Here is a 13,670-nt window from a genome sequence, read left to right on the forward strand (position 1 = left end):
GTCACAGAATTGAAAATTTGGGACTTAATGGGTTAATTAATCTTTTCTTGAAAAAAAAAAGTGAATTTAGAGAATTACCAATGGATTCTAGTTGACAATTATTACCTAAAAGCCATAGGCCCACCCAGCAGAAGAAACCATGTGTTTGGACAGAGTCCCCTAAGATCAGCACTTTTAGGAAACTTCATTTCTCAGATTCTAGTAGGCTTCTGTCCTGATGGAGTGTGCTAGTGAGATGGTAGGTTCTGGATGGTGCCCTCTGCACCCAGGTCCGATGCCACGTCATCCTTACCCTTGACTCAGTGCTTTCCGTCAGGAGGTCAGTAAGCTGGTGGCTCAGGCATTCCTCACACTACCATTTATGGAGCCTCTGTCCTGCGCCAGGCAGTGTGTGCTGGGGGCGCACATGGAGCCTGGACCACAGCCCCACAGGTAGCTGGCGCTGCTCCTGCTTTCTGGCTGGCGGGAGCGGTCCCCAGGGAGCCGGTGGAGCTGCTGGGACGGTGGGAACTCACAAGGGTGTACTCTTCCTGCTGCTGCGCCCCCTTTTCCGCCAGCCTGGGAGTGTCCTCAGTGGCTGGAAGGAGCCTCTGTGCAGGAGGCCAAGTGCCACATCACAGTGCCTCATGGCTTTGCAGAAACGGGTCTCACGGAGCACCGTGGGGAGCCTACGTGACTTCGTTTGGCAGCTGAGTGGGAGAGGGCTGGAAAGGTTTCTGGGAGTGTGAGGATCAAATACTGCAAGTGCAGGGTGTGTGCAGTGCTGGGTCCTGCAGGTCCCTGATAATGAGCCTTGTCTTTCCTTGAAGCTCCACTGGCTCCCAGGATGGCCCTGTGAGCAATCCCAGCAGTAGCAACAGTAGCCAGGACTCACTTCACAAAGCCCCAAAGAAGAAGGGCATCAAGTCGTCTATTGGCCGCTTGTTTGGCAAGAAAGAAAAGGGCCGACCTGGACAGACTGGCAAGGAACCTTCAGGACAAGGTTGGTGTTTGCAGCAGCCTTCCGCACAGCCAGGGGTGGGAAGGTCAGTGGGTGACCAGGAGCCCCACACCTGTCCCAGCAGAAGGTTCTCCAGGGAGCGGTGGTCGCTCTAGGCCACGTGCTCACAGAGACCAGCTTACCACCTGGAGTTGTGTGTGCTGTTGGGGTGCGCTGAGAGTGCCTTCGGAACTCTCCATGTTTTACTTGCAAGACTCAGCCTCTTGGGGGGAACACGCAGCTTTGCCAAATGGACTCGCTCTCAATGCAGGACTTCTCTGCTTCCTTGCAGCTGGTGTTTCAGAGACAGAAAACTCATCTCAAGATGCACTGGGACTTAGCAAATTGGGAGGACAGGCTGAAAAAAATCGCAAACTTCAGAAAAAGTAAGCTTTTTATCATTCTCCATCTCACAGTCAGTTTCCAGGGTTGACAGTGTTTGTGCTTTAGCTTTATCAGATACCTCTAGCCGTGTGTGTGTGTGTGTGTGTGTGTGTGTGTGTGTGTGTGTGTGTATCTTTTCAAGAGATCAGCCTAAAGCCTGGGTAAGCCACACTTTTTGAAGGACCGAGAGCATTTATAAAACTTTGAAAGAACTCACCTGTCAATACCCAGTCCACTTGGGAAGGTGGACTAGAGAGGGGCAGAGGAAGGGTTGGGCTCTGCCCTGCACACTTAGAGTCTGAATCATGGCCCTGCCCGGGTCAGCTCTGTGGCTCTGGAAGTTTCTCAGCCGCATTGTACTTCAGTTTTCTCATCTGTAAGGCAGGATTAACCGGTGCTCATACCTCAAGTGGCTTTTGTCAGTTTGAGGGATGATGTGCACACACCCAGGGCTCTAAACTCTGCCACCAAGTCCTGCAGGAGCTGCAATGTGGTATTGCCCCGTGACTGTTGCCATGGGTTGTGGGCAGTCTGGAGTGCCCTTGCTACACTGCTATTTCTCCTCCTTTTGTTTTTATGCTCTAGATTTTGTGATTTAATTATTTAGTTTTATTCTAAACTTCAGTTTTGAAGGTCTCGATAGCTCAGTGGTAGAGCATTTGCTTTAGCATGCGTGAGGTCCTGGGTTCAGTTACCAATACTGCAAACAACCAACCAAAAAAAAAAAAAATCAAGCACCTGAATGTTATTTTTCTAGTATTAGGGATTGAACCCAGAGTGCTTTACGATTGAGCTAAGTCCTCAGCCATTTCTTTTTTTTTTTTTTTTTTTGAGGCAGTTCTCACCAAGTTGCTGGGGCTGACCTGGAATTTGTGATCCTCCTCCCAGGATTATAGGCGGTCCTGACACCACTCCTGACCATGTTTTCACTTTCTAGGTGCTTTTTCTTTTTTTCTATTGGGGAATGAACCTAGGGACACTTTAACTGAGCCACATTCTCAGCCCTTTTTATTTTTTATTTAGAGACGGGGTCTTGCCGAGTTGCTTAGGGCCTTGCTAAGTTGCTGAGACTGACCTTGAACTCGCAATCCTCCTGCCTCAGCTTCCTGAGTTGCTGGGGTTATAGGTGTGTGCCACTGTCCCACCCAGTAAATTAAGTCTTGATTCAGAAAAGAAGAAACAGTTGGAATGGCTTTGGACAGAGGCACAGTAGTTATCGGGGTGCCCTAGAGCAAGGGCAAGGAGGAGCAGTGTGTTTGCAGCTCTGGCTCTTCTCTGATTGGAGCAGGTGTGTGTGTGCTGATCACGTTCAGAACCAGAGTCAGGTGGGTGCGCTGGCTGCCTTGAACACAGTGTTGCCATGCGCTGATGAGGGAAACGCAGAACTCAACCCTTGGAGCAGTGAGACAGACAGTGCGACCTTGCATGTGCCAGGAGCTTGAATTGCAGACAGCCCAGCTGATCTGTCAAGTGACTGTCCCCAGGGTGGGTATAAGTGGAAGGAAACTGAAAGTGGGGTGGTCGCTCCAACCTTGGGACAGGGTGAAAGTTGACAGGTTCTTTGGGAAACATCATGTGGCCACTCCTCAGCGTCCTGAGGAACCCACAGTGGCCTGGTGCTCAGGGCCAAGGCCCCAGGATGGTGATGAGGCCTGTGGATCCGTGGCCTGAGCCCAGGTGGCCATTAGCCCCTAGAGTTTCCCGTTGTGGAATCTGCTTGCTGTCTTCCTGTTACTCAGAACTGGGAGGACTGTCACAACGTGGATGTCACTGCAGGTGAAACAGCATCTGCTAGCAGCACTGCAGGAATGTTTAGACGTTGGCCCCTGTAAGTGGAAACTTGTAGAACCCCCTTGAGCACACAGTCAGATTTGAACATTCTGCCTTGAACTATGGGAGAATGGTTCTGCATCACCTAAGTAGTCTCGCTTTGGCTATGTGAAGCTTAAAATAAATACTAGGTCTTTTGCCTCTGGAACTATGCTAGGAAAATTTGCCCCCTAGATTCTGCTCATGAGTTTCATTTCACATCTTCCTACTTACTGTAATAAAAACGGCAAGTCTGTGGTGGTGCCACTCGTCCATCCCCCCTCTGCCCTCATCCCACCCTCATGTTCCACATGCAGGAAATTGTATGAGTTTCCCCAAAGTTTTCACTGTTGTCTCAGTTTATTCTGTGATTCCCTGGAGGTGTGTCTGAGCACTTAAATTCAGGACAGCCTTGATCTGCACCAGTGTGTGCTTACAGTTAGGAATATCAAGGTGCCGCAAGAAGTCAAGCTCTTGCTCAAAAGTGGGTAGGCAAGGTGAATCTTGACTCCTGCCAGAGGGCTAGCAGGTGCACCAGGGTGGCATGCCACCTGCTTACATCTCTAACCTAGTGCATCGCTGCCCTTCTTCCTGATTGGAGGAGTTCAGGTTATAGTCTGTGTGTGACTGGCTAATTTTAAAATTGTGGCAGGCAAAGGGAAGGGCTGTAATTAAAATGGCTATTGGATTAAATTAAGGCTGAATACTATATTCTGAAAATGGACCACTGGACTTTCTGTTTCTCACAGATTCCCCCCTCCCCTCTCTCCTCCTCTCCCCCATCTCTGTCTCTCTTTTTTCTTTTATACCAGGGATTGAACCCAGAGGTGCTTAACTACTGAGCCAGCCTCCTCCCCCTTTTTGGGTACCAGGGATTGAACTCAGGGGTGCTTGACATCCCCAGCCCTATTTTGTATTTTATTTAGAGACAGGGTCTTGCCGAGTTGCTAAGCACCTTGCCATTATTCAGGCTGGCTTTGAACTCACAATCCTCCTACCTCAGCCTCCTGAGCCCCTGGGATTACAGGTGTGCACCACGTGCCCTGCAGTCCTTTTTATTTAGAGACGGGCTTATTAAGTTGCTTCAGACCTCACTAAGATGCTGAGGCTGGCTTTGAACTTGTGATCCTCCTGCCTCAGCCGGATCACAGATGTGTGCCACCGCACCCAGCCCCTTCTCTTTTTATACCTCTTGACTTCATTTTCATTGTATACTTTGGTGTTGCCATCCATCCTAGACTTTTAGGTGGAAATCATCCATGGTAATGAGCTCTCCCCTTCTAGCAGTTTGGGTAGCCATCTTTGATCAGGAGTACTTGCCAAGGTCCTTTCCAGCCTAGTTGAAGCTTCTCTTTCAGGTTTTGATTCAAACAAAGTCTCCAGGCTGGCAGTGATAAATTGCAGACTCCAGAAGGGGACTCTAAGCAGCAGCTCATAATAACCATACGGCAGGGTGGGGGACACACAGATAGGTCTCAAATTGACTCAGAACAGACTGTGAATCTGACAGAGCTTTTTGTGGTATTTGTTAGGCACCCATATTGTAAAACCCTTCCTTTAAACTTTCAGGTTTTACTTACTTTTGGGAGGACTGACACAAATGTACATCTCCAGTTATATTAAATATAAGAACCATTGTCTTTCCTTTTAAATGCCCATGGATGGATGTGCTTTGGTTATACCCAAGTGATCAAGACCAAGTTGGGGGGGCTGGGGTTGTGGCTCAAGCGGTAGCGCACTCGCCTGGCATGCGTGCGGCCCGGGTTCGATCCTCAGCACCACATACCAACAAAGATGTTGTGTCCGCCGAGAACTAAAATAAATAAATAAATGAATAAATTCTCTCTCTCTCTCTCTCTCTCTCTCTCTCTCTCTCTCTCTCTCTCTCTCTCCCTCCCTCCCTCCCTCCCTCCCTCCTCTCTCACTCTCTCTTTAAAAAAAAAAAGACCAAGTTGGTCAACACTGACCTTGTCCTTATCTACTCTTAGGCTCAACTGAGATTCCATGGGGAGGACTCTTGGGACCGTGTGAGAAGCCTCTAGGCTCCTTAAGCCTTTCCTCTACCAATTGTACCATCTGCCAGGATGGATCAGGGTCTTGCTGACCACACATGGCTTCCCTTGGAAATCAGGGACATTTCCCCCTCCAGTGACCCTCCTCTTTGCAGAAGCCACTGGTTGGCTTTCCATTCTTTAGGGTCCTCTTGATCTAGAGGTCAGGTGACTCACCAGAGTTATAGCATTCTCACTTTAGAGGAGTGCCATCTTTCCCTGGGTCCTGGCTCACCTTAGAGGGCAAGGGCCAAAATATTGGATACTTTTTCCTTGGCCTTTTATCTCCTTGCCTTTGGTTCCCAAGTTTGGGTCTTAAACATCCAGCAGGTCTGCCTCACCATTGACTTTAGTGTCTGTGATCTTGTAGTTATCTGTTCCATCTAACGGGGGCTAGGGTTCGTAAGGGAGATCAGCCTTATGTTCTGCTTTGTCCTATATGTGATGGCTTATTATCTTGAATTAACTCAGGTCGATCTCTTAGGAGAACCTCTTTCAAACCACTAACATCTAAAAGTTACAAAGTTCTATAAGGAAAGTACAAAATGAAATTAACAAGACAGAAAAATATACTCAGTTTGTATAATAGCTTTAAACCAAGAAACATGATTTCTGTGATAACAGTGATATAGCTTTGGTATCTATTGCCTCCACAACGACATACAGATTTATCAACTCAATCACATATGAGACCCTTTACAAATTTTACTTTGTTTTAACACTCTCTTATCTTACAACCTCACATACCTTTTTATGATTTTCCTAAGCCTTTACTTAGTTTTGTATTGTATCCCTTGGTTATTTAGAAATCACAGTGATCTTTCTTCCAATAAGTCTAGCCTCTTTACATGGAACCCTCCTGACACCGGGCAGGGTGTGAGGCAGAGCCTCATCTCAGGTCAGGGCTCTTGACAAAACACAAAAGATTACATCTAAAACATGAATTAGAAACTAAGACAGCTCCTAATTTTATTTTTGTGGAAAAAGTGGCAAAATGCTTCTATGTTTTACAAGTCAGGCTCTTCTTATTACCTTTCAAAAATCCATTTAGGTCTAGGGACATAGCTCAGTTGGTAGAGTGCAACTGGGTTCAGTCCTCAACACCACACACACACACACACACACACACACAATAAATAAATAAATTCCCATTGCAGTGTAAAGAGTAACACAAAAATTTATATATAATTTGATAACAGGTTACCTTTATCCAGCTACAGAACATGAAATTATATAAATAAATACCAACCAAATTTGATTCTTTTATATAAATCTGAAGGAGGTCATTGCCACAGACGGTCTTAGTCTGGAGAGCACCAACTTGGTAAGTACTCTCAGAAGCTTTGCTTTTTTTGGTACCAGGGATTGAACCCAGGGACCCTTAACCACCGAGCCACACCCCCAGCCCTTTTCATTTTCATTTGAGACTTATCTCACTGCACTGCACTGCTGAGGCTAGCTCCTGCGAGTCTAGCTGTAAGATGGAGGTGGACTTTGTGCTTCCCTCAAGCCATCTCTCCCTGTCCTCCAATTGGCATTTGGGCTGGAATTGGGTATGGAAAGTTTAGGCCTTTCCCCAGGGTTTGGAGGTCAAGGCATCCGCATCTGAGTGCTTGTGCCAGGTGGAAGGTCACCATCCAGAAGACAAGGGGACAAGGCTTTCCTCCATCTGCTGTGGACTTCGGAGTTGTAGGTGACCACCCCTTGAGGCCTGACAGGGACTCTTGAGTTGGCTGCATTAGTTGCTCCTTATTGATGCAGCCCTCAAAGTCCCCTCACTCAAAAGTTTCTTTTAGGGCTGGGGATGTGGTTCAAGCAGTAGCGCGCTCGCCTGGCATGCATGCGGCCCGGGTTCGATCCTCAGCACCACATACAAAACAACGATGGTGTGTCCGCCAAAAACTAAAAAAAAATTAATATTAAAAAAAAAATTCGGGCTGGGGATGTGGCTCAAGCGGTAGCGGGCTCACCTGGCATGCGTGCGGCCTGGGTTCGATCCTCGGCACCACATACCAACAAAGATGTTGTGTCCGCCGAGAACTAGAAAATAAATATTAAAAATTCTCTCTCTCTCTCTCTCTCTCTCTCTCTCTCTCTCTCTCTTCTCTCACTCTCTCTTTAAAAAAAAAATTCTCTCTCTCTCCCCCTCCCTCCCTCCCTCCCTCCCTCTATCACTCTCTCTAAAAAAAAAAAAAAGTTTCCTCTATCTCCTGTGATCTGCAGGATACTAGTAGTCACAGCTGAGGCCTGACTGGGGTTTAGGCAGGTTAGATTTAGATAAGTCTTACCAACACATGACCTACAGTCTCTTTCTGGGTGTGGGTGTGGGTGTGGGTGGATGGCTGGTGTTTCTTTTCCACTTAAAATGAAGAAACCCTGATATTTTTTTTTTCTTTGTACTGTCTTTACCCCCAACTATGGAAGGGACTGCAGGCAGTGTTGAGCATCCCAGAGAAGACAGGCCACTAGCTTTCTTGACTATTGTGCTAAGGCAGAGATGTGTTCCTGGAAGCCACGTGCGCTGGACAAGTTTTCAGCCTTTCCTGGTGTTTCTATTTCTTTCCTGGTGTTTCTATTTGCCATCACCCACATAATTAGGGCCACCAAAGTTCTATCTTAGGGACTGGGATTGTGAGTCAGCGGTAGAGCGCTCGCCTAGGACGGGCGGGACCTGGGTTCGATCCTCAGCACCACATAAAAATAAAAGAATTGTGTTGTGTCCATCTACACCTAAAAAATAAATATTAAAAAAAAAAGTTCTATCCTAGTTGTTGTATAAAGGAATCTAATTTATATACCCAAGGATGATGACCTCATTGTAGTAGATCCAGAATTTGAGCCCTTTAACTTAGTACGTAGAAGGGCAGTGGACAAAATGTCTTAGAACAACTGAAAGGAGAGCTGTGAGACGGTTCCATAAGGGAAACTGGCAGGGTCAGAAACCTAGGGATTCAATATTTTTTCCTAGGAGATTAAGAACATTTTCCCCGGGCTGGGGATGTGGCTTAAGTGGTAGCGTGCTTGTCTGGCATGCGTGCGGCCCGGGTTCGATCCTCAGCACCACATACCAACAATGATGTTGTGTCTGCCGAGAACTAAAAAATAAAATATTAAAATTCTCTCTTTCTCTCTCTCTCCCTCTCTCACTCTTTCTTTAAAAAAAAAATAAAATATTAAAAAAAAAAAAAGAACATTTTCCCCTGTAGTCTGATAAAGTATAAGTGGGCCAAACCCAGGGCCAGGGAGGCAGGGTCTGAGCTGAGCTCAAGAGGAGGTTGCTGCAGAGAAAGAGAAAAAGAAGGGAACGATTTGCTCACGCAGGGGTAGATTGATGGGCAAGGTCCTTCTTGGAGTCGTCAGGTCCCTCTGAGAAGCTACCTCAGCCTGTGATCTGGAGCGGTTCAAGTGAGGCTCTCCCTCCGCCACCCAGTGTGAAGCCATGAAAGGAGACGGAAGCAGAGCTGGAGCCTCCTGTGTGATCAGGTGGCTGTCTCTGGAGACCCTGTGTTCACACCAGGGAGTAGTCTGGCCAGAGACTTGGGGTGCTTCTAGGAGAGACCTCAGCTTCTCCATCAGATGGATTGCCGTGAAAGGAGACTGAAGCAAGATGAGCCCCACACTCTGCCTGTCAGAGGCACAGCCCTCCAGAGCCTGGGGCCTGGCAGCCGGCTGTCCTCCTCTAACTGGGTCCCAGCAGTTTTGATGGAGACAGAACGTACAGAATGGAGGGCAGGGCTCTGGGGAGAAAGCAAGGTGATGGCGCACTCGCCCGCGTCACTCACCCTGCCCAAGACCCCCATGGTCTCCAGGAGGGAGCCGGGGTCTTGAGATGAGTCCCTGCTTCACCAATTTCCTCGTGAGTTCTTGTCTCACAAATTTGAAGAATAAAATGCATGGACAATAACAGAAGGGAATAGTCGGTGGAGTAGGAAGAGAGAAAACTCCTGCCACGTGGGAGGGGCCTTGATACCAGGAAATAAAGAAAAAGAAGAACCACCCATGTTGGTGTGCAAGCTTGGGGCTGATATGGTTTTGGGGTGTGAGCATGGCTCAAAATTGATTTACACAGGCATTGAAAAGGGTCAGGGCTGTGGTGTGTCCTTTAGGCTGCGTTTAAATCTTCCTGCACCTCCCATCTGGGCTCATCTCCACTTCACCCCCACCACACCTCACAAGAGCTGGCTGGAGTGTTCCCACAGGTGGGCCTCATGGTCATCTGCGTTGAAAAAGGCCTTGATGGTGCCCATTAGTACTTCCACTGGTCAGCCTCCTGGTGTGGTCTCTGCTCTTGAGCCCGACCTCAGTTGTGGCCCATCACTTCAGATTACTGAGCACTGACTGACACTGTTCACCAGCAATTGGATGGCCACCTAGAAAACCATGTGGGTTACTAGTTTCCAAGACATCTTTATTCTTACTGACGTCAGTTGACTCTTTCTGTTAAAGCTGTGTTTAAGTCAAGTGAGCAGAAAGGCATTTGGCTCCACTGCTACACGAGGACTCATTGATCTCTAAGCTGGTTGGCACTGTGTTCATGAATTGTGGCACTCCCACTGTCCCCACTGTTCATATGGAATCTTTCCATTATTCTTCCCTGTCACTACGCTTAGAATTTTTATTCTCCATTTTTTATAGATTTCTGTAATTAAATTTCCCTTGTGTCCTCAGCCCCCCCACCACCACTGGAGGGTCTTTGTACACACCCACTGTGTGCTCAGTCCCCCGAATGGGGAACTTCTTGTACATCCCATTTGGTTCCCTGGATGTCCCAGCCACCAAGGTTGTGCTTCTCTCTCCAGCTAGAGAGCAGCTATTCCCACCATGGTCTGGTCACAGTGTCACCTGGTCACAGTGGTGCTTGCTTGCTTGGGCCCTCCTGCATTGCCACTCCACTTTGGATTAGGGTCCCTTGCCAGCCCGAGGGATCACAGTTTCCTCCCCTGCTCCAAAGCCACAGGAACAAGGCCCTCCTCTAGGGAGGAGTGCCAGGACCCCCTGCGCACTTGAAGCTCCACGCTGGGCCCAGAATGGTGAGAAATACCAGGGTGCCCCAGGGGATCAACGCTGTGCTCAGCAGTGGTGGACAAGCCTTCACCCCTGCCAGGAGGACTACGTGGAACCTGGCCAGCAAGCACACCTGGGCAGGTAGTCTACCTGCTTATATCCCTAACAGCACTGCCCTTCACCTTCACTTGGGGAGTTTAGGGTTACAGTCTGCACAAGTGGCTAATTTTAAAATTGGGGCAGCCAAAGGGAAGGGCTGTAATTAAAATGGCTCAGCTGGATCCAGTTAAGGCTGAGTGCTGTGTTCTACAGTGGGCCGCCAGACTTCCTGTTTCTCACATTCCCTTCCACACCAGGAGTGTGCAGTCACGCAAGTGTGCATGATGGTGGGCAGGCCACTTTCTCTGGAGCTGTGCTCTTCAGATCTGTGCCACTGCCCCTGGATGCCAGGCTCTGTGGTGGTGTGCCTATGGCAGGGTGTCTGAGAGTGACTTTCTTTGTGTCCTGTGGTTAGGCACAGGGCATCTGTGTAAGTTCTGAAACATCCCATCAAGATAACAGAATTTCAGAGAGCTGGGGCTGCTCATCTGACTATGCGGGCCATTGTGTTTCTGTTGGTAGACTGAGATGAAGTGGGTTTTCGGGGATCTGCTCTCTTTATGAAGGTGGACAATATTTGTTATCCAGAGATACAGTGTGATAGAGGATATAGTTTAACACTTTGTTGCCACTGGTTTTTAAAATTAAAGTAGCTTCTCCGAAGCGCTTCTTGTTAGGAGTGGCTCGACCCTGGGACCAGCTTCTCCCTGCTGAACCAGCATGGTGCTGCTGCTGCTTTCTCGGGTCATTCCAAGGACACTTGGCACTTGCTGGTGAGCTCATCCCATGCTGCCTGAGACGCTCACAGAGCTCAGGCAGAATGGGCACTCGAGGTGCTCATCTGGCTATGTGCACAGCTTCCAGAAATCCCCATGTAGCATCACCAAGACTCGGTCTTGAGGTGCCCTTCCTGCTTTTCTGTGGCACTATAGTGTGCTCACCGATCGTAAGTCCCCTGCTCCAGGTTGCATGGTGTGGGCATTGGTGGTCGCCAGGCTCAGGCTCCAGCTGAGTTTCCCCAGAGGTGTCTCCTGTCAGCTGAGCATTGCCTCCATCTCTTCCCGGGTGCTGTGGTGCCCATTGAAGTGCCTGTCACACCAAGAGCTACCTCTGAGAGAATATCTAGCCTTTGTGCAGAGCACCTGTTGGGAAGGGTGTGTCCCAGAGTGGGGAGCTCAGCATGTAGCATGCAGCCCACCCAGGCTTCTTGACACAGACAGTTTTGCCATTTGGCTTATGCCCAAATTACAAAATGTGTGTTGTTATTCAAAAATGCTTCGGTCTTTCTTTTTTACATGGTCTGTTCCCCGTAGAATTTAGCATATTTCTAAAACATCGGTCTCCTCCAACTGTAGGTGTATTTTTGTCTTAATGTTTCTTAGCACCACAGGAGACTGAGCCCAGGCTGGTGCGTGGGAGGTGAGTGCCTACCACTGAGCTGCCCCCAGCCCTCTAGCTCTCATTGTCAAGCAGGAGGTCCTGTGGGGCTGCATTAGAGCACTGACTTTAAAGATCAGCCTCAGGGCAGGATGTGGTCCTGACAGAGAGGCTGGATCTCAAGAGAAGGATCCCTATATCCCTGGCCACGTGCCACGTGTCATGGGGCCTGGCAGCCTGGCACTCATCACCTGGTGCAGAGGGCCCTGGCGCGAGTCCTGTGTTGAGCGCAGAAAGCGGGGGATGCGGGATCTCACTGTTCCGGAAGGAAGCAATGGCTGCAAGAACCAGTGCACAAAAGCTCCGGCACTTTGTTCTGGGGCCACAGAATGGGGCCAGTAGTAGCACCTCTTGTCACCACCCTGGAACAGTGGCATATTACTGAGTTTTTTTAGAGCAGAATTGGGTGCTCTTGGCCTGAGGTGCAGAGAGAGCTGGGCACTCCAGAAAGAGTCCTGTTACTGTGTTCCAAGCTTTGGATCTATCTAATGGCCAGAAGAGTTCATGTTTTCTTGAAAACTGAGCAGTAAAAAATGAGTTAAATATTGATCATAATGCCAGGCATGGTGGCACTCACCTATATTCCAGTAACTCAGGAGGGTGAAGCAGGAGGAGCGCAAAGTTCAAGGCCATCCTCACCAACTTAGTGAGAACCTCTCTCAAGATAAAAATAGAAAATGGCTGAGGGTGTGGCTCAGTGGAAGAATATCCCTGGGTTTGATCCCCGATACTTAAAAGATAAAGGAACAATAGCTGTCATACTTATTTTTGTAATTGTGGTAGAGAAAATGGGTAGTTTTGTTGTTGACACGTGATGGCGTACATAGATGGGTGCTCTTACCTAGATGGGCAGTCAAGTAAATGGGGGTGCTCTGTGTGCTCTGTGTAGCTGTTCAGCCTGTACAAGTCACCATTTGGAAAAGTTGCTGCCTGTGTTGGGGCACGCTTAGCAGCAAGTGACCCAGCTGCCTAGCTCCAAGGCCCACTGCAAAGCAGGGCAGTGGTTGTGACACCACCAGCACCACAGGGAGGAGTGGGCTGGCCATGCCAGTGCCCTTCAACACAGGCCTTCTCCCCGAGAAAACTGGAGCTCTGGTGTTTCCACCTGGGGTGGTAGCGCAGGTCAGGTGCCAGTTTGGTTCAGGGAAGCCCGGTAGGGGAGGCAGCCAGGATGGCCAGAGGCCTGGGCCAGCACCCCTCTGGGTTGGTTCCAACTGCTTCCTGATGTCTGGGACCGTGGTGTGCAGTGTCCTACCTCCACTGCCTTCTCCTTCCCAGAGCTGCACTCTTTCCTTGATCCTGGTCCCTGAAGCCCAGAGGGGCTGTCGCAGGGTGCTGTAGTCATTGCCTAGAGCAGCGCGTGCCTGGCCCCAGGGCTGGGGACTATTCTGCCACCTGCTGTCTCATCAAAGTCACTGGCAGAGTGCCAAAGGCTTGTGACCTATTTCGTCCACGTCATGAAGGACATATCCCAGGGAGTGACCCCAGGGAGGCTCACCCAAGAGTGATCTGCACTGTGCAGTGTGGCTTCCCTGTGCCATTAATTAGGTTGTAGCCGCTGGCTTGAGGAGGTTGCCTACGCAGGACTCCTCCCCTCGCTGCTGCCAGGTTGGCTCCTGGGGGCCTCCACACCCTTCTGTCCAGAGCGCCCTGCTGTCTAGCGTGCCCTCCTGTCCAGCGCGGCACACGTCTGCTGGCCTTGGTTTCCTCTGTTCATGAATGGCTTTCTTGTTTCAGTTCAGAAACCTTGGTGTTTGTTATTCTACCTGAGATCAAAACACTCACTGCTTTCTCTGGTATAATTGCTGTTAGCTAATTTAACGCTTATTATCCCCCAGAAGCCTAATGGTGACCTCAGGAACTCTTTTTTTGAAATTTTCTCTGCAGCGTCTCAGGAAGGTGAACTG

The 13,670-nt window shown here is 49.1% G+C and overlaps 1 protein-coding gene across 12 annotated transcripts in view; it reads left to right on the forward strand.

Moving 5' to 3' along the window:
* The window catches only part of PPFIA1 (PTPRF interacting protein alpha 1), a 90,076-nt gene that overhangs the window by 59,777 nt on the left and 16,629 nt on the right, over positions 1–13,670 (forward strand). For all 12 annotated transcript variants that reach the window (XM_081260479.1, XM_081260487.1, XM_081260484.1 and 9 more), the window contains 2 exons: positions 810–982; positions 1,272–1,365. In XM_081260479.1, the coding sequence (XP_081116605.1) occupies positions 810–982; positions 1,272–1,365 (267 nt within the window). The remainder of the gene's footprint in view (positions 1–809; positions 983–1,271; positions 1,366–13,670) is intronic.

The sequence above is a fragment of the Spermophilus citellus genome, assembly GCF_964194105.1.
Source record: "Spermophilus citellus genome assembly, chromosome: 2".
In the NCBI taxonomy this organism is placed as follows: domain Eukaryota; kingdom Metazoa; phylum Chordata; class Mammalia; order Rodentia; family Sciuridae; genus Spermophilus; species Spermophilus citellus.